Genomic DNA, 24,232 nt, shown 5'->3' on the forward strand with positions numbered 1-24,232 from the left:
TCTTTGGAGAAGTGCTTGTTCGAGACTTTTGCTCTTTTTGCACCTGGTTGGTTGTTTTTGTTCTCGAGTTGCCGTTCTTTACGTATTCTGGATATAACCCCTTATATGACACGCAAATATGTTCTCCACCCTGTAGACCGCCGTTTCACCCTGTGGACTGTGTCCTTCGGTACAGAGAAGTTTTAAATTCTGACGGAGTCAAGTTTATCGTTTTTACACTGATTATCTGCGCTTTAGTCCCCTATTTAAGAAATCGTTGCTAAATCCGATGTCATGAAGCTTCTCCCCTGTGTTTCTTCTAAGAGTTTGATAGCCCAGCTCTTATGTTTAGATCTTCGATTCCTTTTGAGTTAACATTGGCCATTTTTAATTGGGTTGTGCGCCTTCTTAAAATTCACCTGTAGGCCTTTTTTATCTTCTGGCTGAGTCCTTTGTGGAATATGTGCTGCAGTGTCGTCTCCCAGTCTGTGCTTTTGCCTTTTATTCTATGACGCCAGGTGCGAGCTCTGCAGCAAAGGGTCCCAGGTCCCAGGTGCCAGCCTGTCTCAACACCTTAGTTGTAAAATCAGTGGACGGTTTTTCATCTTATGACGCCCAGTTTAACCATCCTTTCCTCTAAGTGGTTTTGCTTGTTGTGAACCGTGTGAAAAATCTTCACTGTCCCCCAAGTTCATGAAGGTATGTTCTTGTGTTTTTCTGCTGCAAACTTTAGTCTTTTGTATTCAGGCCAATCATCCTTTTCACATTACTTTTTGTGTGTGGTTAAGCCAAGTTTTTTTTTTTTTTTTTTTCCATATGGATTTCCAATTGAGTCAGCACCACTTATTGAAAATACCAACATTCCCCCCCTACACCAAATGCAGTCACACTGTTACAACCAGGGTTCTTGGCCTTCCTTAATCAATAGAAATTGTTAGGAGGCCACACAAGAAATTCAGGCAAGCTTTTATTCACAGCCCTGCTGTAGCAAGAGGGAGCGAAATCAAGTAACAGGTTCCCTCGCTCCTTTTGCCGAGGTTGGGGGTGGAGGGCGAGCTCGTTCCTTATGTGGGGTGGGGGCGTGGGCAGGTCCAGGGCTGGAGGGCAGCCCAGGCGGTTTGCCCACCCCTTCGGTGGTGTGGGGTGCGGGGGGCATGCTTACGACCCTCCCCTTGCTCATTGTTCCCTGTTTTGGCTCCCAGCTCTGGGGAGGTGGCAGTTGGGTTTTCGGGGGGGTCTTTTTGCATCTTAGTGTCTGTAACATGCCCCAACTGTGCATGGAGACAGTTATTTTTAGCCCCATATCATTTCTTTGTATTTTGTTGCTCAAGGAGCCATTTGTCCAGGTGCGAGCTCTGCAGCGAAGGGTCCCAGGTGCCAGCCTGTCTCAACAGCTTAGTCATAAAATCAGGTGAAGGTTTATGTGGGGTCTGTTTTCTTGTGCTCTTGTTTCCACTGATTGCTGTTTTGTTCTCTCCCTTGCGTTGATGTCACAACTATCTTGATTACTATAGCTTTTTAGAAAGGTCTATAATTTATGCTGCTTTCCTATTACTGGCCCAGCACTGCGAAGGCCCATGTCATGCTTGCAGCCTGAGTGACTCAATGAAGAAGTGAGCTGCAAAGCAACACGACAGCTGCGGTATCATTACTCGTGCAGTTATATCCGTCTTGCCACATGGGCAAGGTTGATGGAGACCACAGGTAGTCCCTGCTTTTGTCATTGTCCACTCTGGAATACACGGTGTATGTCACCCAGTCCCTCTGGTCTTTAATCCTTGTAGAGTTTATGATGCGTGTGCAGGTGTGCTAAAGTGTGTTCTATAGGCTACCCTTTGTAATAGACCAAAGGACTGTTAACGACCTAGGAAGCTTGTAGGCAGGTGTGCCTTTTCCCCGTGGTCATTTGTGCAGAAACGAAATGCTCTCAAAGGAACAGCTAGACCTGCTGGACACCGATGAGAGAGCAGGCCACTGGGGCAGGGCTTTCGTAGGCAGTGTCGATAAGAGGCTGGCAGAATGCAACTGGCCGGAAGGCAAGCCTGTGCGACGCTGCCCAGCTTTCATTTCAGGCTTTGTTCTTCCTGGCGCTCTTTCACCCACAGGTACCTCCTGGACCATTTAGGATAAGCAGGTCGAGCTAAGTTCAGATGCTTGCCAAGGTCTCACAGGTGTCCAGAAGCCTCCTTGAGTCCTTACTGGAACGAGGTGGCTGTCAACACGTAATGAGATAGGCGGGGGATAGACAGCTAGATTTATGACAATAGGTGACTTTGTAGGTTAATTCACTGCGAGCATCTGGGCTTCCCCAGGGTCTTGCTGAGTCCAGGCTCCAGTTCCTGATCTCTCGAGATGTTCAGTCTCAGTGGGAACCGTGTGTAAGTCTTGTTCCCATTGAGACCGAGCATCTCAAGGGATCAGAAAGACTTACCCATGGTGGCTACTTTTCCAGGTGGAAGGCGGGGAGCAAAGCTCTTCACAAGGCCGGTCCACGTGGTGGGGAAGAAAGGCTTCTGGGAACAATGTTTGGTTACTAAGGTGTCAGGGCTGTGACACACATCTGAGTTCTGTCTGCGAGACTGGCCTGGCCCCCGCTGCCTGGAGGCTCTCCACGCGAGGTCCTCTGATGGCCCAGGCTTAGGTTCCAGCTCAGCCATGACCAGCTTTGTGACGTCGTACCTCAGTTTCATCACCTGTAAAACACGGGTGACCCCAATCCCTGCCTGATGGAGCTGTCGTGTGAAGCTCGAAGAACAGCCCCACCGATCCTGAGAGTTCAGTTGCCTGGCGTCACAACCACAGATAATCAGGGCTGAGTCTGGGCTTCCGAGGGTCTGGCGGAGCGGCATTCTGGCTGCATTGTTGTTGCATCTTGGCTGTGGACTCTGTTTCTGCTCTCCTGGTGATGTCTCTGGAGTCTGTGGTCCCCAGTGATGTCAATTCCGCCTTGATCCCTGGGCTTTCAAACAGGAAGACAGACACGAGCCAGGTATAATGCACCCGGGATTACCTGGTTTCTCTTTGCTATGAATAGAATTTGCTTTTCGACCAGTGGAGAAATTCCAAGACTTGTCTGGGTTTTGAGGTTGGGAGGGAGCAGAAGAAGAGAAAGTAGGAGCAGAGACAGTCAGCCAAGGGAAATGATTTGAGAGCTGCCCAGACAGTGAATAATCCGCCACTCATTGTTGATGAAAAGCATTTATCAAGAAGCTCATCCCTGGGGTATAACAGGGTTGTGCAGACTGATTGCACATGGCGGGGGGGGGGGGGTAGATTTTGGTGCAAGTGGAGATGGCTGCGGTTGACCGGAAGACTTCCTGGAGGAGCTGGGGTGCTGGGAAGGAAGGCAGAATCTGCCCGAGCCCTTCTGACTCCAGCCGGAGCTCCTGGGGGTGTTCTTGGTGGCGGCTGGAACGCAGGGCTCAAATCCCACCTCTGCCTTGCCTTGTATCATCAGCAGCAGTTCGCTTCCCCGCTTTGAGCCTCAGTTCTCTCGTCGGCAAAAGGGGACGTGCACGAGGACCGGCACGCGGATGCTGAGGACGGTCGGACGCAGGGTAGATGCTTGTTGAAGCGTTTTTAAAACATCTTTAACATTTTACTCAGCGCGGGCTCCAGTGCTAGGCACTGAAGTGCCAAGGCGAATAAGGTCCAGCCCCTACCCAGTCCCAGGGCAGGGGCGGGGGGACACGTTCACCAGGAAGCTGCTGTTTAACTGGTGAGGCCACAGGCCTGACGCGAGGCGTCCATCAGACCCTGGCGGGGCCTGTTTTCCATGATTGGGTCCGCGCCGGAGGGTGTGGGGGCTGGTCTCTCTGGGAGCCTGATCCAGCCCAGCAGCCCACCCCTGGCCACCCCGTGGGATCAGATTGTGCCTCCTGCCTACGTTCTGAGCGTCAGTTCTGACCCCAGCTCCCAGGGAAGATCCCTTTGGCAGGACTCAGCCTTCACAATTTGGAGCTTTTTCTTGTCATTCTAGGGCCCAGGAGGGAATGTGGGAACATTTCTGCTCATGCCCTGAACCCACCCCATCATAGGGTGGGGCCCCTGTCTGGACACAGGGCTCGGGAACCGCGAAGCCCTGGGGTGAGAGAGGCAACAAACTCAGCATTCCCTGTGGCCACGTTCCTGCCTCCCGAGCTCTGCGTGTTTATGTTGTTCTCCCTGCTTAGGCTAGAATCTTTTTCTTTCAAGCCTAACCATGAACGTTTACCTTTTTTTTTTTTGGTCTTTTTAGGGCCGCACCCGTGGCATACGGAAGTTCCCAGGCTAGGGGTCCAATCAGAGCTGCAGCCGCCGGCCTACACCACAGCCACAGCAATGTGGGATCCAAGCCTCGTCTGCGACCTACACCACAGCTCACAGCAAGGCCGGACCCTTAGCCCACTGAGCGAGGCCAGGGATCGACCCTGCGTCCTCATGGGTGCTAGTCGGGTTCATTACCGCTGAGCCTCAACGGGCCCTCCTCCCCCATCTTTCAAGGTCCTGTTCAAACACATGTCCTTTCAGAAAGCAATTCCCTGACTCCTCTGTGGGTTTAGCCTGCAGACTCCTTGCTCTGCCTGATCCCTGGGGTCCGGGCAGAGGGGTAAAGAGCACTGGGTTAGGGTGGGCACAAGGTGAGAGTGCAGGTGGAGAGAGGGGGCCGGGAGCAGGGCGGGGCGGGGCCTGACGAGGCGGAGACACCACTGGCTGCCTCTCCCTGTACTGGGAGCTGCTGAGCGTCCTGGACAGAGGCCGAGGCCGGGTGAGGCTGGCAGTTGAAGAGGTCGGCGGGGGCGGGGGCGGGGGGGACAGGCGGAGGAACATTGGGAACCTAGAGGCAAGGTGAGTCCTTATATCAGGCAATTCGAGGCATTCCAGCAGTTTCCCCAAATACGAGGCTGTCGAAAAGTTTGGGTCAGATGTTTACATAAGATTCTGGGGCTGTTTTCCTGGAGATTCTGTTTCGGTGGATCTGGAGGAGTCTAGAACCTGTGCTTTTTGTTTGTTTGTTTTATTTTTTGCAACATCCACGGCATGTGAACGTTGCCAGGCCAGAGATGGAATCTGAGCTGCAGATACCACAACTGCAGCAGTGCTGGGTCTCTAACCCACAGTGCTGGGCTGCGGATTGAACCCGTGCCTCAACAGTGACCCAAACTGCCACAGAGACAGTGCCGGATCCTTAACCCGCTGTACCACGGTGGGAATGCCATGGAACCTGTGCTCTTAGGAGTTGCGCCAGGACGTCCCAATGGAGCGAGGGTGGACGAGTCAAGAACGATACCAGGACAGCTGGACACTGCGTTCGCTGTACTGGAAAGCACTAACTTTGTCGCTGCTTCACTCCTCACGCAAACATAAGTGCCGGACGGAGCCAAGAGAGCAACGGAGAGGAAGGAGGGGAAGGCGGGATGGAGGGAGGGACAGAGAGAGGGGAGGGAAAGAGAAATCATGCAGGGGCTGGAAGAAACGTGGGTGGCAGTCTAAAAAATAGTCTTGGACATGAAACCTAAAAGTCATCAAAGGAAAGATTGATGATGCACCTGACCACGCAGGCACAAAATTGTTTCTGTTCAGCCAAGTTAAAGACTAATGACAGGGAGAAGTATTTGCAGTTCATACAGAAAAGGATCACTATCCCCACTCTTGAAAGAGTTTTGCAGAAACAAAGAAAAATATAATGCATGGGAAACATAAACTAAGGGTATGAAAAATAACTCCGTGAAAGAAATCATTGCTTAGCTCATGCAACGTTCTAAACCTCACTAGAGAACCGGAAATACAGATTTTAAAAAAATAGTCAGAGGGAGTTCCCGTTGTGGCTCAGCGGGTTAAGGACCTGACATAGTGTCTGTGAGGATGCAGGTTGGATCCCTGGCCTTCCTCAGTGGGTTAAGGATCCGGCGTTGCCGTGAGCTGTGGTGTAGGTCACAGACGTGGCTTGGATGTGGCATTGGTGTGGCTGTGGCGTATGTAGGCTGGCAGCTGCAGCCCAACTCGAACCCGAGCCCAGGAACTTCCATATGCCGCAGGTGTGGCCCCAAGAAGGGAAAAATATATATGTTGATACCATTGTGGCAGGCACGTCTTCCCCGGTGATGTCCACGCCCTAATCCCTGGAACCCGGGAACATGTGGCATTTCATGACAAAGGGGCCTTTGCAGAGGTGATTACATTTTCAGGACGTGGAGGCGGGGGATTAGCCTCCTTTATCCAGGTGGGCCCAGCATCTCCGCAGGAGCCCGTAGAGACGCAGGGCAGTCAGAGTGACTCAGTGGGAGAAAGGGGCGGCCTGGCGGTACCCGCGGTGACGACGCACAGGGCCAGCGACCGCGGAATGCAGGTACCATCTGAAAGGTGGGCAGAGCCCCAAAGTGGACGTTCCCCTGGTTCCAGAAAGAAATGTGGCCTGACCTTGCCTTGAGCCCAGTGAGACCCATTTCAGACTTCGGGCCTCTGGAACCATGAGATGATAACGTGCTGTTTTTACCACGAATTGCGTGGTGATCGGTTAATGGCAGTGATGGGAAGCAATGCACCCATTTTCCTGTTACTACATATTAAAGAGGTACCCGGGCAGGAAGCCGTTTGGAGAAAGGTCCTCTCGCTACGGCTGGTGGGGGCGGGATGTGTGCAGATCGGACGGCACTGTGTCAGGACCCCGCGAAGCTCCAGAGCAGATTCCCTCTGCCGAGCGTGGCCCCTTTTGGGACTTCATCCTCAGGGGACACTTGCCGAGTGTGCGGTTGTCCTTTGTAGTATCTCTTGGACTGGAAAAGGCCGGAAACAACCTTTGTATCCATCCATAAAGGACCGGCTGACTTTGAGTACAGCCCCAAGTGGAAGACTATGCCGCCCCTAGAAAGACTGAGGGGAGCCTGGAGAGCCATGCATCGGTGGGTTTTTTGGTTGGCTTTTGCTTTCTTAGGGCTGCACACGCGGGATATGGAGGGTCCCAGGCTGGGGGTCAAATCAGAGCTACAGCTGCTGAGCTACACCACAGCCACAGCAGCAGGGGGATCTGAGCCACGTCTGCGACCTACACCAGAGCTCATGGCAACACTGGGTCACTGACCCACGGAGCAAGGCAGGGATCAAACCCGAGTCCTCATGGAGACTAATCGGGTTCGTTTCCCCTGAGCCACGATGGGAACTCCCGCGTAGGTGTGTTTTTAAAAAGCAAGTCACAGATCAGGGTGTATGTATGCTATGTTTATTCTTCATTTATATAAAAGGTCCAGTGTACACATGCGTATTACATAAACGCCTCAGGGTGTCAGCAAGAATACATTAAACTAACTGTAGCTTCTCTGACGAGGGGCATTTAGGGGCTGGAGGTGCAATTCTCCAATGGCTTAAAATTTTTCAAGTACACTTTCATTTAAAAAAAAAAGTTAGGAGTTCCCATCGTGGCGCAGCAGAAACAAATCTGACTAGGAACCATGAGGTTGCGGGTTCAATCCCGGGCTTCTCTCAGTGGGTTAAGGATCTGGCGTTGCCATGAGCTGTGGTGTAGGTCACAGATGCAACTTGGATCTGGCATTGCTGTGGCTGTGGCATAAGCTGGTAGCTGTAGCTCCACTTAGACCCCTTACCTGGGAATCTCCATATGCCGCGAGTACAGCCCTAAAAAGACAAAAAATTAATAAAGTATTTAGAAAAAAAAAATCTAAAGGAGAAAGCGCCCCAGGTTTTTTGTTCCACCGTCAGTCTTAGGAACTTCCGTGGACCAAAGCCCCTGGAGCGAGCGCAAGGAGACAGAGGAAGCCGAAACCGCCAGGCTTGGCGATGATGACACGGGTGGGGGTGGGGAAGCCAAAGTCAGGGAGGGGGTCAGCCGGCAGCACCCGACCAGGGTCTAGACCGTTGGGGCAAGTGTCCTGGAGGTCTGGGCGACACGGGTAGCTCTGGGGAGCAGGGATGCACAGGGATCCCGGGAAGGGGCACCCTGCTGTGCCCTGAACCCTCCTGGTTGCGGGTGGGTCAGCGGTGGTGGGGACCCCATCCAGAGGGACGCCAGAATCCTGCGGGTGAGTCCAGCGTCTGGCTGGGGGAGAGCAGGGCTTCAGCCGAGATTTGTATGCGGCTTGGTGTCATGGCAACCACGGCGGACCATGACGGGGCTGGCAGGGCACCCTTCCCCAGCCCTCCCCGGGAATGGCCGCAAGACTTGGCGGGGAGGGCAGCCTGGCCTTGCCAGTTCACCTCTCAGCCAGGCACGGGGAGGAGTGCCTTTTCCAAAGGTCAGCACGTATCCCTGGCTGTGTACTCACCTGCCCAAGGTCTGACGGGGATTTGGGCTTCATCTGCCCCATGGAATTCTTCCCTGGCTCAAGATCAATGTTACAGCTGGCCTGAGCACAGCAGGAAGCCTGGCCAGCATTTTCACAGTTGGTCACACGTCCGCCTGGTCGTAGAAGCCTAAATCTAGACTTGCCAGAATGGAAGGGGTCCTCAAGGTCATTTAGCCCAACTTCTTCATGTTACTCGAGGGAGAACTGAGGCCCAGAGAGGGAAACGCCTTGCTGAGGGTCACACAGCAGAGCTGCGTTAGGGGCTTCCTGCGACAGGTGACGGGGCCCTTTGGCAGGCAGAGTGCCTCCAGGCCTCCTCCTGTGCCTGGGCTGGAGGAAACTTCCAGACCCAGAGAAAGGTGGGGAGGGGCCTGGGAGGCAGACCAGGCACGGGAGGGTTGGGGGGAGCCCAGGTGCTCTGCCCCAAGTCTTGTCGGATGCCCTGCTCACCATCCAATCTGCAGCCTGGATCCGTCTGCCCCTTGGGATGAGAAAAGAAAGTCGTTTCTTGAGATGGAACCGACTCTTGGTGAAGATGTTGTAAAGATCATTGAATCAAGAAAACTAACTGATAGAGCAGCAGAGTTTGAGAGAACTGACTCCAATTTTGAGAGAGATTCTGTCGAAGGTCAGTTGCTAGCAAACCGTATTACATGTTGCAGAGAAGTCGTTAGTGAACGGAGCCGTCACTTAATGGGGCAGGCTTCCTTGTTGTCTTATTTTAATAGCTGTCTTGGCCACCCCGTGCTTCAGAAGCCACCCCTCCCTAATGAGTGAGCAGTCACCACCACTGAGAGAAGACCCTCCACAGCAAAAAGGATTAAGGCTAGCTTTTGGCCTTTCTCAGCTTTCATCATGCCTTCCTCTTTAAGCTTGATCATTTTTGCCTTTTGATCGAAGGTGAGACACATATAACTATTCCTGTCGCTTGAACACGTAGAGGCCACGTAGGGTTGTTAATTGGCCTGATTTCAATGGTATTGTGTCTCAGGGAATAGGAAGGCCCGAGGAGAGGGAGGGAGTGGGGGAACGCCCTGTCGGGGCGTCACAGCCGACACACACGGCGCGTATCTGGTAGGCCGCCGTCTCGTGTGGGCGTGGTTCGGGGGGCTGCGGGATGATTGCCACGGGGACCTCCAAGGTCCCGGATCACAGAGCACCCTAACAAGGGTAACGCTAATGACAAAGCCTGAAACATGGCACGAATTACCAAAATGTGACGCAGCGACGGGAAGGGAGCAGAGGCTCTTGGGAAAATGGCCCCGACGGACTTGCTCCGCACAGAGTTGCCACCCACCTTCACGTTGTGAAAAACACACGACGTGCAAAGCGCAGTAAAGCGGAGCACGTAGCCCGAGGTCGGCCCGTCCTTTCCGCATTTAATTTCATGCCCTCGACAGTCCGTGGCCTCAAAGCAGCAGAGCGAGGTTCGGCGCCCGGGCCGTCTTCGCACAGGCCGGCGGCAGAGCCTCAGACAGAAGGTCTTTGCTCAGGAGCAGCGGCTCTTCCTTCCGGACTGTTTACTGCGTGGCGGGAGGGGCCACCCTACGTGTCATGTATGAAGTAACCCCATTTAAACCACACGTGGCACTTTATGTTCCCGCTTTATGGGGGGGAGGCAGGCTTAGAGATGGTCCCAAGGTCTCCGGCTGGGAGGTGGAGAAGCCAGGATCCAAACACAAGCTGAGTATTGAGGCTGCCTTTGGAGTCGCGTTTCTGGGCTTCCTGGGCAAACACGTGCCCCACAGCAGGAGCCCATCGGGTCCTTTAGGTCTGGCGCTCAGTCTGTGTGGCTCCCTCTCCCTGTGTCCTAGCGTCGCAGGTGTGGGCTCTGTCAAGCTCTTGTCAGCCTTCCCAGGACCAGTCTTGCATTGCAACCCCCTGCGTTAGTATGTTTGTTCAGCTGCTCCAAACGAGACCAAGTCGCTGTGGCTTAAGACAAGAGACAGGAGTTCCCGTCGTGGCCCAATGGAAGTGAGTCCAAGTAGGAACCATGAGATTGTAGGTTTGATCCCTGGCCTCACCCAGTGGGTTAAGGATCTCGAGTGGCCATGAGCTATGGTGTAGGTTGCAGATACGGCTCGGACCCTGCATTGCTGTGGCTCTGGCGTAGGCTGGTGGCTACAGTTCCAATTGGACCGCTAGCCTGGGAACCTCCATATGCTGAGGGTGCAGCCCTTAAAAAAAAAAAAAAAAATTAAGACAAGATAGATGGTTTCAGGTGGCCTTGCCTCACACTGCCCCTTGGGGCCAGGCTCCCGTCCATGTGGTCAGAGCTGGCTCATCGCCACCCCTTCCTCCACATTCCCTCCTGCGAAAATGGGGACAGGGAGGGTAGGCACCTTTCCTTCTGGCCATGACCTGAGAGCCATACCTGTTGGCCATAACTAGGTGCAAAGGAGGCTGGTTAACACAGGTTAGTTGGGTGACCGCAGACCTCGCTGATGCCCGGGGCTTCAGTTACTAATGGAAAGGGGATTGGGAGTTCCCACTGGGGCTCAGAAGAAACAAATCCGACTGGTGTCCATGAGGACGCAGGTTGGATCCCTGCCCTCGCTCAGTGGGTTAAGGATCCGGCATTGCCGTGAGCTGCGGTGTAGGTCGCAGATGCGGCTCCGATCTGGCATGGCTGTGGCTGTGGGGCAGGCTGGCAGCTGCAGCTCTGATTCGACCTCTGGCCTGGGAACCTCCATATGCTGCGGGTGAGGCCCTAAAAAGACAAAAAAAAAAGAAGGAAAGAAAGACAGGGGACTGGCTAGTAGGAGACATTTTCGGTTTCTGCTGCATCCCTCATTCCCAGGCAGGGCCCACCCTTGGCCTGTCCACACTTTCTCTGCGGGTCTCTGACAACTTCTCCCACTGGCCTCCAGGCCCACGTCTTCACATCCAGCCTCTCCTGCCACCAGCTGAGCCCCCAACCGCCTTTACTCCTCTTTGCAGGGAAAGAATTCCGCCCCGTCTTGGACACACACCTGCAGTATCACACACAAAGATCCTGGCAAGGAATACTGGTTTTGTGTTGGGTCCTTACGTGAGAGCACTTCCTGCTTGCCTCCTGTCTGGCCTCTGGCCTTCGGCGCTGGGTTTCAGCCTTTGAAAGTAAGAGGAAGGCTTGCTTTCCTGCTGTTTTTAAGATCAATATGTTTTATTATTTATGGCCAATAAAATTTTGACCAGATGTTGGCAGACCGGGGTGCATGCATGCGAGTATGTGTCTAAATTATAGGCAAGAGCCACGCGTCTGGGGCAGCTTGACCTAACAGCCCCCTGGACATCGGGCCCCTGTCTCTGAATTGCCTCAGTCTCATCTCATTTGGCTGTGACCCAAGCTCCCTGGTCTAGAGCCACACAGACTCAAGCTGCCAGGACTGGTGGAATTGGCCACCTGCAGAGCCAGCCTCCCACCTGCCCTTTGGAAGAGCACCCTGGGGAGCCCACTCTGAGCTACAGCCATGACCTTGACTCTGGATAAACCCTGACCTTGGATGTGGAAGTGGTTTCCAGTTTGGTTTCAGAGCTTCAGGTTTCCTTGCCTGTTGGCTCCTCCCTCTCTTCCTACGCCCCCAAGGCTTTCATGGCTCTAGGCCTAGCCCCCTGCTCTCTCCTTGTTGGGCTGTCCTAATAGCTAGACCCATGGAAGCTTCCAGAAGTGGGAGCCGCATCGTATGTCAGCCACCTGGCTCTGGAAACTCGAGTTCTCCACATAGTTCTAGGCTATGTTTCTAAGCCAGAGCTCTGAGGGCTGTGGCCTTGGCGGCAGGCGAGATGGACCCCATTCTGCCGCCATCCGCAGAGGATGGCCGTCCTGCCTCTGGCCTGAGGCTCAGGCCTCTGTTGGCCCAGCTCTTGGGCCTTGGCAGGAAAACCCACTGCCTGGGACCTCATGTCACTGGTGACGTTTATCGGCGTCCTCGCCAGTTCTCTGCAGAGGCAGCGCTTTTCTCTGCCATGTCAGGTTTCCATTAAAATCTCACACATCCGCTCCGAGGCACAGAAGTAGAAAAGAGCCGTTTTCTTTGTGTCACTTGGTCACAGGGCTTGGAAACGGTCCTTCGAAGGGAGTTGGAGAGTTAAAGAGCGTTGATGCCAGGGTGAATTGTGACCCAGCTCAAGGCTGGGGTTCTTGGTTCTCGTAAGTTTGTTGTAGATTCGCAGACCTGGGGCAACAGGTCTGCGCCAGTCCCGGCTGCCTCTCCCCCGGCCCTTGTCTTAAGAACCTCAGACCTGCAGCGACATGAAGGGGGCAGCAGAGAGCACGGGCCCAGGACTCCGAGGACCAGTGTGGCTGGGGCTAGTGCCTGTCGCAGCTCAGGGGCCCTCTCTGCGGGACGAAATGTGAGCCTTTTGGCTCCCAGGCCTCACTGACTCCAGAGTCTGGATGGTCAGTGGTGCCGATGCCTCCTGCTGCACCTGCCCCAGAGGGTGCAGGCAGGGGGCCCTTCTCCGGAAGAGCACCAGGCCCAGCGCACAGGTGCAGGCCCGAGGCTGAGCCCAGACAGGTGGTGCCAGCCCAGTGAGTTACCTGATGACATAACAGTCACCTGACTGTCTCCCTCATCCACTCCCCCGGGAATTGCTCCAAACCGCAGCCACTGGGCCCTTCCCACGTGCCCTGGGAGACCCTGTGGCCTGGTGAAGGGAGTGTAGGGTCCTCCTCGGCCAGCTGACCCTCACCCAGACCCTGTCATGCAGCAGGGGCCCATCCATCCATCGGAAGAAGCCAAGCTCACTAACAGCTAGTATTTGGGGGGCGCTTTGAGATCCTTGCGTGGAAGGGTCCATAGACATAGTACGTGATAAAGTCAACCCTTTCCTATCCAGACGTAGCACCCAAGGGCCTCCCCCACCCCTGCAGGGAGTCCCAGGCCAGCCCGGAGCCCTGGGCTGCGTCTGTGCTGCAGACGCCAGCTGCCTTTTCCGTGATGCAGCGCCGACGCCTGCCTTAGCTTGGATGGACGCCCCCACCGCCGCTGGCTCCCCTTTTCTCCCATCCGGCAGCCCCAGCGAGGTGAGGATGGAAACTGAAAGGCCTCCTTGAGGTTTAACCAGCCTCTGGATGCCCGCTAACGTCCCCTGGAGCTGAGCCACTGCCCCAAGAACACAGACGGCAGCGCCCCTTGGGCCACAGAGGCCACAGAGGGTGCTTATTCACTGGTGTGGGGACAAGCCCTCGTGGGCGCAGGAGGGGGCAGTGGAGGCACAGGGTGGCCCCCCACCATCGCTGTGCAGTTTTTCGGGCAATTCACATCAGCTTCCTCATCCGTCCGGGGAGGGTGAGGCCAGACCCCAATGTCTAGGCACCCATGGGAGGCCCTCGTCTCCTTTCAGTCCTCAGAGCAAAGATGAAAGGTTTGTATCAGATCCCCGGAGACAGCACCTGTGCCTGCTTTGGGTCACAGGGTAAACACGGATCGATCATAACCATTTGTCCCAGTTTGCCTGGGATGGCCCTGATTGATGCCTCTTGCTCCTCTGTAATTATTAGCAGTGCCTCTTTCACTCCCCAGAGTGCCCCAGTTTGGGTGAGATCTTACGCGGCCGATGGCCACCCCACTGACAGTAATATGAATAAATGAGATGTCCTGCCTTCCCTGCATTCATCCTGCCTTGAGAGGAGGCTCTCCGCCTGAGTCAAAGGAGGCCTTTGACTGCTCAAAGAATAGCCTTTGCTGAGCTGCGACCTTGCATTGACAAAAAGCAATCCATGCATTTGCTGCCAGGATGTCATTTTGAAGACACAGGTGACCTCAGGCATCATTCACTGTCCCCGTCTGAAGTACCACACAGAAAATTCCTTTTCAGGCAATCCTTCGCTTCCTGCAAGGAACTTATATGTTTCTTTGTCTCTGGCTATAAAGACTCTACCGTGGACCATATATCCCTTTTCTCCTTGGCTGCCAGGAAACTCCGATGTAAGTGTATAGCTGAGCTGCAGAAGCAGTGTAAGCCCTTGAGATAGTTGTACCGCCCTTTCCATCCCACCAATCCTGACCGCCTGCCTTAGTTACATTTTCCTTTGTTGGGTTGTTAGCTCTCTTATATTTATTTATAGTGTGTCTTTCTTGCTCAGCCATTTGTAACATCTTGGTATAGCAACACTGGTTTCTTTATCGAACCAAAATAGAAAGACAACAGAAAAGGAATGCATTTATAGAATGTCATCTTTAGCGAATTTTTGAACCGCCTGCCCTTCCACGGCATGTCACTATGTCTGAAGTCTCGCTGTTTGATAGGCAATTCTGAGGGTCTTTCAGGCGTGTTAAGCGCTCTAGGAAGCTGGGAAGAGGAAACTTTCCAAGACTCCGCCCGCAAACACCCAAGGAAGATCAGGGCGAGGGTGTGAAAGGAGCCTAGATCAGGATGCCAGGGGCAGAGGGCACTTGCAGGAGAGGGAAGAAGGCCTCAGAGACACCAGTCATCCCTAGATCCTCCCCCGGAGGCGGGTGAGGAGTGAACTCTGGCTGCAGGGGCCTGAGTTCAAGTGCTGGCCCTCCCCTCTCAGGGACGCAGGACTTTAGCAGGCCACCTCCGTGCGCCTGCGTTTTGTCCCCTGGAAAGTGAGGTGGCTGGTGAGACGGAGTTCACCGTGGCTTCCAGCTCTGGAACTCTGACCGTGCTCCGGGGAGAAGAGCCCTGCAAGGCCCTTGGAGCCCAGGAAGCGGAGGCTGCCCAATTTTCTGCAAGCCTTGGCAGGAGGCACACCCCTGGGGCTCTGCCCTGACCAGTTTTTCCCCTCACCTTGGCAAGGACCTGCATTCTGAGCCATTTCCAGGGCACCCCTGGGGCGCCGACTGGACAAGGAAGGCTGCAGAGCTGGAGGAACCTGCCACCATGACCCTCCGGCTCTTGCTTGGTGAATCCCACGGTCACAGCTGGCTTGGACTTTGAACTTCCGCAGGCTGAGGGTTTAGCTTCTCCAGGAAACATGGCTTTGGGGGGGCGGGCGAGCAAGGGAATAAAAGCCTTGAATGATGCCCTCCGTGGATGCCTTCGGCACCCAGGGCCAGAGAGAGAGGGAGATGCTAACCCGAGAACAGTTTCCCCCCTTAGAAAGCTCACCTCTGAATAACCCGCCGCCTGCTCCAGCTTTTGCACCAGCCAGCAGGCCTCTACCCGGCGGCGTGCACGCCCATTTTCATGACGGACGCCACTGCAGCCTGAGATGCCGCTGCGGCAGGAACTGCTGTTATCCCCTTTTATAGATGAGGCACCCGAGGCTTAGGGAGCCGGCACCCACGCGGAGTCACTCTGGGCAGAGCCGGAGCCCAGGCTTCCCGCCCCGAAGTGCCCCGAGGTTCCCAGAGCCTGCCCTGCCCCCTGTCCTTCACGCCGCAACAGCCACAGTCCTCAGAACCACAGTGGGCTGCAGTCACCAGCACCCCTGGAAATGCAGGCGAGGGAGGTGCCCGCCCGTGCTCCAAGGCGTGGAGCCAGGGGCTGTGGGTTCGAGCGGAGTCTCCATGGTTAACCCTTAAAGTCCCCTGGACCTTAAGAGCCGGAGCTGCCCAGGCGATGGATGGGTTGCGGTTAACGCTCTTCTCTTCTGTTTGTGTGTATTTCTGTGTGTGTGTGTGTGTGTGTTCTCATCAAGCAGAAGAGCCTGACTTCCCTCCGAGGCCGTTCATCTCCAGCTCGGGACGCGAGGGGAGAAGAGGCGGGCCGGAGCTGCCCTCGGCCTCCAGCGTGGCCTCTCCCGTGCGGGGACCAGGGATGCCTGGGCCATGCGCACGGCCGTGTCCCGCCGTCAGCCGTTCGCCTAGCACACGGGGGGCTTGTGGGGGGCCACTCGCCACTGCCAACTGAAACGATATGATGGCAGCGCTGACATCCTGCATGACGCTTCCACGACACACGTTCAGGCAGAAAGTGCCGGCGCGTTAGCTGTCCGCCACGTAGAGGGCCATGCCTCACCCGTGCGCGTGGTCTGGGCCCTGATGACCTGCTCTGAGTCCACTTGCAGCCAGTGACACTTGCAAAAAACTCCCCCCAAACGTCTTGGGTTTGGCTTCCGCAGCGCTTGACCCATGTGGCCCAAGCCAGACGCCTCCCCGGGACGCCTGGATTGTTCGTGAACGCAGCCCGCCCTGACCCTCCCGGAATAGCATCTGAGGTCCTGTGGAGGTCATGGATCCTGATCAAAGTGTCAAGGGCACCAAGAAAGCCGAGGGAAGCCCCCGGAAGCGGCTGACCAAAGGAGAGGCCGTTCAGACCAGTGTCTCGCCCAGCGCCCCGTACCCAGGCAGCAGCACGGCTGCCGCCCAAGAGGGCCCCCTCCAAGAGCTCCTCGCCCCGCAGCCCTTCCCGGGCCCCTCGTCCATTCTTAGGGAAGGCTCTCAGGAGAAAACAGGCCAGCCCCAGAAGCCCCCCAAGAGGGCCTCCGTCGAAGCCTCTGTCCACGTCTCGCAGCTTCCGCAGCACCCGCTGACACCAGCATTCATGTCGCCCGGCAAGCCCGAGCACCTCCTCGAGGGGTCCTCGTGGCAGCTGGTTGACCCCCTGAGACCCGGCCCCTCAGGCGCCTTCGTGACCCCCGGGCTCCGTCCTCAGGGCCAGCATCTCCCCTCCCGCGCTTGCATCATCCCCCCCGAGGACCTGCCTGGCGTCCCCAAAGTCTTCGTGCCCCGTCCCTCCCAGGTCTCCTTGAAGCCCGCAGAAGAGGCACCCAAGAAGGAGAGGAAGCCCCCGAAGCCGGGCAAGTACATATGCCAGTACTGCAGCCGCCCCTGCGCCAAGCCCAGCGTGCTCCAGAAACACATCCGCTCGCACACGGGCGAGAGGCCCTACCCCTGCGGCCCCTGCGGCTTCTCCTTCAAGACCAAGAGCAACCTCTACAAGCACAGGAAGTCCCACGCCCACCGCATCAAAGCCGGCCTGGCCTCGGGCATGGGCGGCGAGCTGTACCCCCCCGGGCTGGAGATGGAGCGGATCCCTGGCGAAGAGTTCGAGGAGCCCACCGAGGGAGAAAGCACGGACTCGGAGGAGGAGACGGGCACCACGTCCGCTCACCCCGCGGAGCTCTCCCCGAGGCCCAAGCACCCGCTCCTGTCCAGCGGCCTGTACAGCTCCGGCAGCCAGGGTTCCGGCCACGAGCGCTGTTCCCTGTCCCAGTCCAGCTCAGCCCCGTCGCTCGAGGACCCCGCTCCCTTCGCGGAACCCTCCTCCGAACACCCCCTGAGCCACAAAGCCGAGGACACCCACACGATAAAGCAGAAGCTGGCGCTCCGCCTGAGTGAGAGGAAGAAGGTGGTCGACGAGCAGGCGTTCCTGAGCCCGGGCAGCAAAGGCAGCACCGAATCGGGCTACTTCTCGCGCTCCGAGAGCGCCGAGCAGCAGGCCAGCCCCCCCAACGCCAATGCCCGGTCCTACGCCGAGATCATTTTCGGCAAGTGCGGGCGCATCGGGCAGCGCACGGCCGTGCTCACGGCCCCCGCCACCCAGCCCCTCCTGCCTCTGTCCACCGAAGACAAGCCCAGCCTGGTGCCCCTGTCCGTGCCCAGGACGCAGGTCATCGAGCACATCACCAAGCTCATCACCATCAACGAGGCCGTGGTGGACACCAGCGAGATAGACAGCGTGAAGCCCAGGAGGAGCTCGCTGTCCCGGCGGAGCAGCATGGAGTCGCCCAAATCCAGCCTCTACCGGGAGCCCCTGGCGCCGCACGGCGAGAAAGCGAAGCCCGAACCGTCGCTGCTGAGCCTCCAGCACCCGCCCAGCACCACCCCCCCTGTGCCTCTGCTGAGAAGCCACTCAATGCCTTCTGCCACCTGCACGCTCAGCACCCCCCACCACACCTTCCGAGGCAGCTACTCCTTCGACGACCACGTCGCCGACTCGGAAGCCCTGAGCCGCAGCCGTCAACTGTTTACCTCCCACCCCCGGATGCTCAAGCGCCAGCCGGCCATCGAACTCCCTTTGGGCGGGGAGGGCGGCTCCGAGGAGGCGGGGCCCAGCGGCAGAGAGGCAGCCCCCAGACCCGCCGAGGAGCCGGAACCCCGGGACAGCGACGTCACCAAAAAGAGCAAGAAGGGCTCGAAAACCAAAGGGGTGGCCTATGAATGTAACATCTGTGGTGCTCGGTACAAGAAGAGGGACAACTACGAAGCCCACAAGAAGTACTACTGCTCCGAGCTTCAGATGGCCAAGCCCGCCTGCGCAGGTGCTCACGCGGCTCCCGAGGCTGAGAAGAGCCCCGCCGAGCCCGAGCCCTGGCCCCAGATGATGCATTACAAGCTGGGGGCCACCCTGGAGCTCACTCCGCTGAGGAAGAGGAGGAAGGAGAAGAGCCTCGGGGACGAGGAGGAGCCGCCCGCCTTCGAGTCCACCAGGAGTCCGTTCGGCAGCCCCGGGAGCCTTCCCCTGGGGGCCACCACGTCACCAGCAGAGCCGAGGAAGGCAGCGCCCTCCCTGGAGGGGTCTGCGGGCCTCCAGCCCAGGCCTCCCAAGCCAGGGTCCGGTTCAGAGTCGGGGAAGGAGAGGAGAGCCACGTCCAAAGAAATTTCCGTCATCCAGCACACCAGCTCCTTCGAGAAGTCCGACTCTCTGGAGCAGCCCGGCGGCCTGGAAGGGGAGGACAAGTCTGCGGCCCCGTTCCCATCGCCCCCGCCAGCCCCCCACGCGCGCTCGGCTCACGCCCTGCAGCCCAGGTTGGTCCGCCAGTCCAACATTCAGGTCCCCGAGATCCTGGTGACCGAGGAGCCCGACCGGCCAGACACGGAGCCCGAGCCGCCCCCGAAGGAGCCCGAGAAGACAGAGGAGTTCCAGTGGCCCCAGCGCAGCCAGACGCTCGCCCAGCTCCCAGCCGAGAAGCTGCCACCCAAGAAGAAGAGACTGCGCCTGGCAGAGATGGCCCAGTCGTCGGGGGAGTCCAGCTTCGAGTCCTCCGTGCCTCTGTCGCGCAGCCCGAGCCAGGAGAGCGGCGTCTCTCTGAGCGGGTCCAGCCGCTCGGCCTCCTTCGAGAGGGAGGACCACGCCAAAGCCGAGGCCGCCGGGCCCTCGTCCGACGCGCGCGCCAAACCCTTGGGCACCCACATGCTGACCGTCCCCAGCCACCACCCGCACGCCCGAGAGATGCGGAGGTCAGCCTCCGAGCAGAGTCCCGATGCTTCCCACGCCGCCCACACGCCCGAGCCGCGCAGCAAGTCCTTCGACTACGGCAGCTTGTCCTTGACAGGCCCTCCCGCGCCGGCCCCTGCGGCTCCAGCGGCCCCCGCTGCCCCGGCGGCCTCGACGGCGCCCCCAGAGAGAAGGAAATGCTTTCTGGTGAGACAGGCCTCTCTGAGCCGACCTCCCGAACCCGAGCCGGAGGCCACCCCCACGGGAAGACAGGAGAGTGAGGAGCCCAAGCCCTCGTCCAGTAAAGCTTCGGCCAAAGGCGCACCACCCCCGACCTCCTCTGCAGTCACGTCGCACAGCGGGCACCCCGGAGGCAAGAGCCAGGCGCAAGACAGACCCGCGCTGGGGGCCACGCCGCCCTACCCGGAAGCGCTGCAGGGGTTCCCGCACCCCGTTGCTCAGCTCCCCCTGCAGGAGAAACCGTACCTGCCCCCGCCCGTCTGCCTCTTCTCCTTCCAGCACCTCTTACAGCAGGAGCCGGGGCCGTCTTCGGAGTTCTTCGCCACCCAGGCCATGTCCAACCTGCTCTCCACACCCTACCCCGTGCCCCCGCTTCCTCCCTCCTTATTTCAGCCCCCCCCCCTGCCTCTCCAACCTGCCGTTCTGCACCCAGGCCAGCTCCACCTCCCCCAGCTCATGCCTCACCCGGCCAGCATCCCCTTCCGGCAGCCCCCTTTGTTTCTTCCCACGCCTTACCCTGCCTCCTCAGCACTTTCTTCTGGGTTTCTCCTGCCGCTGCAGTCCCAGTTCGCCCTCCAGCTCCCTGGCGACGTGGAGAGCCGCGGGCCGCAGATCAAAACCAGCCCGGCCCCTCTGGCGCCAGGAGCCCCTGGCCTCCCCTCCAGCACCGGCTTCAGCAGTGACATCCAGCTGCCCTCTGCGGCGCCCCCGTCCAGCGGCTCAGCGCCCACGTCGGCCCCTCCGCTGGCCCTGCCCGCCTGTCCAGACACCGTGGTGTCTCTGGTTGTGCCCGTGCGTATCCAGACCAACATGCCGTCCTACGGGAGCGCCATGTACACCACTCTCTCCCAGATCCTGGTCACCCAGTCCCAGGGCAGCTCGGCAACGGTGGCCCTTCCCAAGTTTGAGGAGCCCTCCTCCAAAGGGACATCTGTGGGGGGGGCGGGTGTGTATGAGGTCGGACCCAGGCCAGCCGCGGTAAGTGACGAGCAGAGCGGAGGTTTCCCCACGCCCTACCTGAGAGTGCCTGTGATGCTTCCTGAACGAAAAGGCACGACCCCGTCCTCAGAGAGTGTCTTGAGCCCGGAGGGGAGCTCCTCCACCGTGGGGGGAAGCAAACGCGTCCTCTCACCAGCTGGCAGCCTCGAACTTACCATGGAAACCCAGCAGCAAAAAAGAGTGAAGGAAGAGGAGGCTGGCAAGGCCGATGAAAAACTCGAGCTGGTGAAACCATGCAGTGCGGTGCCCACCACCACCGAGGACAGCAAGCGACCAGAGACGTCCCACTTGGGCAGCCAGGGCCAGAGCAGGAGGGAGCTAGAAACGCTGTCCAGCCGGTCCTCGGACCCATCCGACCCCAAGGAAACGCCTCCCCTTCCTCAGCCCTCGTTGCCCTGTGTGACAGCCCCGGGCCCAGAGGCTTCGAAGGAATATGCCCAGCCGCCTGGCAAACCTCACCGAAGAGGGTTGCTCCCACTGCGTGTGAAGAAAGAAGATTCCAAGGAGCACCCTGACCTCCCTCCACTGGCACCTCCCAGCTCGCTGCCCCCGTCCGAAACGTCCCCCCGACCAGCCACGTCGCAAGAAGGTACGGACTCCAAGAAGGTACTGCAGTTCCCCAGCCTCCACACGACCACTAATGTCAGTTGGTGCTATTTAAACTACATTAAGCCAAATCACATCCAGCATGCAGATAGGAGGTCCTCTGTTTACGCTGGTTGGTGCATAAGTTTGTACAACCCCAACCTTCCGGGGGTTTCCACTAAAGCTGCTTTGTCCCTCCTGAGGTCTAAGCAGAAGGTGAGCAAAGAGACATACACTATGGCCACAGCTCCGCATCCTGAGACGGGAAGGCTTGTGCCATCCAGCTCCCGCAAGCCCCGCATGACAGAGGTGAGTGCAGCCTTGTTTTCCTTCTCACTGATGGTAAAGTGCTCTGCTGAGCTTTTAAAGCCGCATTCTCCTAGCCTTTCGTTGGCATCATGAGAGCCCTCCGAGGGGGCAGATTTCCTCTCCGTCAGCCGTGACTGGTCACCTTACCAAAAACACGTATTTAGTGGGTGTCTTTGTCAGTGTCCCTCGTGTTATTGGACTAAATACACTTCAGAAAAGTGAGCTTTAAAGTGACCCACTTTCCCATTACCTTCAATTGTGAAATCTAAGACTCAGTCTCAGCCAAAAAACTGAACTGGAAAAGTTTGCTGATGGGAGTGCCTGAGGCAGGTGTAGAATTTTATGCCACTCCAACATGTATTTCTCTCTTTTCCAGTTAGTCTTACTTTTCTCATTCCCCACATCTACTATTTCTGTTCTCTGGAGCCACTTGAAATCTTCTCGTTTTCGGAGAGTCTAGAATTTGGTACACATGACTCCTGAAACGTTCCTCCTTCTTCCTGCTCTGTGTGTAGGCCAGCAAATAGAGCTTGGCTGCAGTACCCCTCTTTACCAGGAGGCGGCAGTGCCACAGCTTGACGCCTCTGTGCTCTGTGATAACACAGAGGCCCGAGTGAGGGCTTGCGTGTCCTCCTCCATGGCCTCTGACTTGAGGCTGCCTCCGAAGGCATCCAATGGACTGGTCTCTGCGAGTTCAGGGAGTTTGAAATTTGATAATATCCCAAGCCTGCTTCAGACCAGTGATATCTCCCATACCAACCAGACCGGCCTGAGGATTCAGGCCCCCATGGGTTGTGCTGACCTGGCATCTGTGGAATAACAGGAGTCTTATGGTGGAGCAGCCTCCCGGTGCCAGGCAGTGTTCCGGGCCCTCGCATCCAGTGCCATCTCCGTCTCCGAGGTAGCGGTGCCATCTCCATGCTGTAGAGGAGTCAGGGTGGGAGAGGCTGAGGTCCCACGGCAAATATCTGGCAGATCCAGAGTCTGAACCCAGACCTGTCGGACCCTGGAGTCTGTTTTCCTTCTTTCAATGATTCGAGGAAGGAGCATCTCAAAAATGACTGGAAATTTAAACATGTCCACTCGTGTGTCTTCAGATCCTTTGGCCAAATAAATCCCCTAAATTCCAGTTATAGATAAATGAATAAAACTGAGTTCTATAACTTCTCCTATATTTATATCCTCCTCTTTTATTGAGTGAATGTTGTACATTGAATTTGTCCTTCGCTCAGCTGGATATTCTTCATCAAACTGTTTGCCAAGTTTATCCTCTAAATATCTTTGTCAGTCTACAGATATCCTTACAGGAGATTTCCACTTCTTTTTTTTCTTTTTTGGCCACCCCGAGGCATACGGGGTTCCCAGGCCAGGGATCAGATCTGAGCCACAGTTGCGACCTACTCCCAGCTGAGGCAACACTGGATCCTTAACTCACCGTGTCGGGTTGGGGATCGAACCTGCATCCTGGCCTCCCAAGAGGCCGCCAACCCCAGCGAGCCACGGAGGAGCTCTGAGATACCCCTTTTGCCGTAAGCATCGTGATTGGTTTTCTCTCCGGTGTCTCTTACTGGCCGCGGCTGCTCCCAAGATGCTGCTATAATTATATTCGTAGCTAGAATTTCTTGGGCACCTACTATGTGCCAAGTACTGTGCTCAGGGTTACTTTTAGCCTCACAGCCACCTTGGCAGGGTACTGTGTCGCCATTTTATGGATAAAGAGACCAAAGCACCAAGAAGTTGGTAACTCGCACAAGGCCCCACATACCGTGAATGGCCTGCATTCGGAACTAGATCTCACTCCACGTCTGCTTGGATGATCCGGAATGCCTCTCTCTTTGAATAACTAAACACTAAAAAGGCTGTTTAAGAAAGAGGAAGAGTGGAGTTCCCGTCGTGGCGCAGTGGTTAGCGAATCCGACTAGGAACCATGAGGTTGCGGGTTCGATCCCTGCCCTTGTTCAGTGGGTTAACGATCTGGCGTTGCCGTGAGCTGTGGTGCAGGTTGCAGATGAGGCTTGGATCCTGTGTTGCTGTGTCTATGGTGTAGGCCGGCGGCTGCAGCTCCGATTCAACCCCTAGCCTGGGAACCTCCATGTGCCATGGGTGCGGCCCTAAAAAAAAGAAAAAGGAAGAGTCAATTTAGCTTAAATTGAGTTTAGCAATTGTTTGTTTAAAATGGTGCTTTCCTGAAATGAGCTGAACTGAATCAACTTTTCCTGGAATTTGCCATTTGATTCACTGGCGTGTTTCCTACCAGAGACGCACCCGTCTGATGGGTTCGTGTAACTGCCCGGCCCGCTGCTTGATGCCTTCCCACAGTTACGCTCTTTCTGCAGTTACGCCTCTGGTCTCTGCTTGCATATCTCCAGCAGTGGGGGAGCTCACCACCTCTCAGCACAAGCCAAGCCATCTTTGGACAGGGCTTTAAGATAGTTCTCTCTTCCGCTGAGCTGACATTTCTCATCCCATAGCTTCCATTCTTTGTTAGTAGCCCTGAAAAGGCCCCTTGGGCTGTGTCAGCATTTAAAAACCCTTCCTAACCAGCTTCGTGCAGACCTAGGCCACCCAGTCAGGTTTGAGTTTGGTCACATGTATTTTGTTCCATGGTGAAGCCCTAGAGAAACCCAAGGTTATACAGGAGTTCACTTCGCAGCCACATTCCATTCTCGGGGGGCTTCTCCTTCCTTTTTTCGCCTTGGGGATCATGCTGCCGACTGCACGCATTATCACAAGGACGTTAAGAACAAGGACTCTGATGCCCAGTTGCCCAAATTTGAGTTCCACCACCT

At 56.7% G+C, this 24,232-nt stretch overlaps 1 protein-coding gene and 1 non-coding gene across 12 annotated transcripts in view; both read left to right on the forward strand.

Annotated features, from left to right (window-relative positions):
- Positions 1 to 24,232, forward strand: part of HIVEP3 (HIVEP zinc finger 3) — a 494,489-nt gene that overhangs the window by 422,529 nt on the left and 47,728 nt on the right. For 7 of the 11 annotated variants that reach the window (XR_014808559.1, XR_014808560.1, XM_084965421.1 and 4 more), the window contains one exon: positions 15,853 to 21,443. Coding sequence is in view for 8 of the 11 variants with exons in the window: in XM_084965421.1 (XP_084821547.1) it covers positions 16,383 to 21,443 (5,061 nt within the window). In the remaining 3 variants the exon portion in view is untranslated. Of the gene's footprint in view, positions 1 to 15,849; positions 21,444 to 24,232 lie in introns of all 11 variants that reach the window. The other 4 variants (XM_084965423.1, XM_084965424.1, XR_014808561.1 and 1 more) reach the window with 3 other exon arrangements.
- MIR4338 (microRNA mir-4338) lies at positions 2,322 to 2,399 on the forward strand. Its single transcript, NR_049182.1, is given in 1 exon segment — positions 2,322 to 2,399. It is a non-coding gene; the product is annotated as a microRNA mir-4338 (primary transcript).

Source organism: Sus scrofa, chromosome 6 (assembly GCF_054392235.1).
Source record: "Sus scrofa isolate SSC_HxYL_T2T_F1_AM1 chromosome 6, Sscrofa_HxYL_maternal_Yorkshire_Landrace_v2.0, whole genome shotgun sequence".
Classification (NCBI taxonomy): domain Eukaryota; kingdom Metazoa; phylum Chordata; class Mammalia; order Artiodactyla; family Suidae; genus Sus; species Sus scrofa.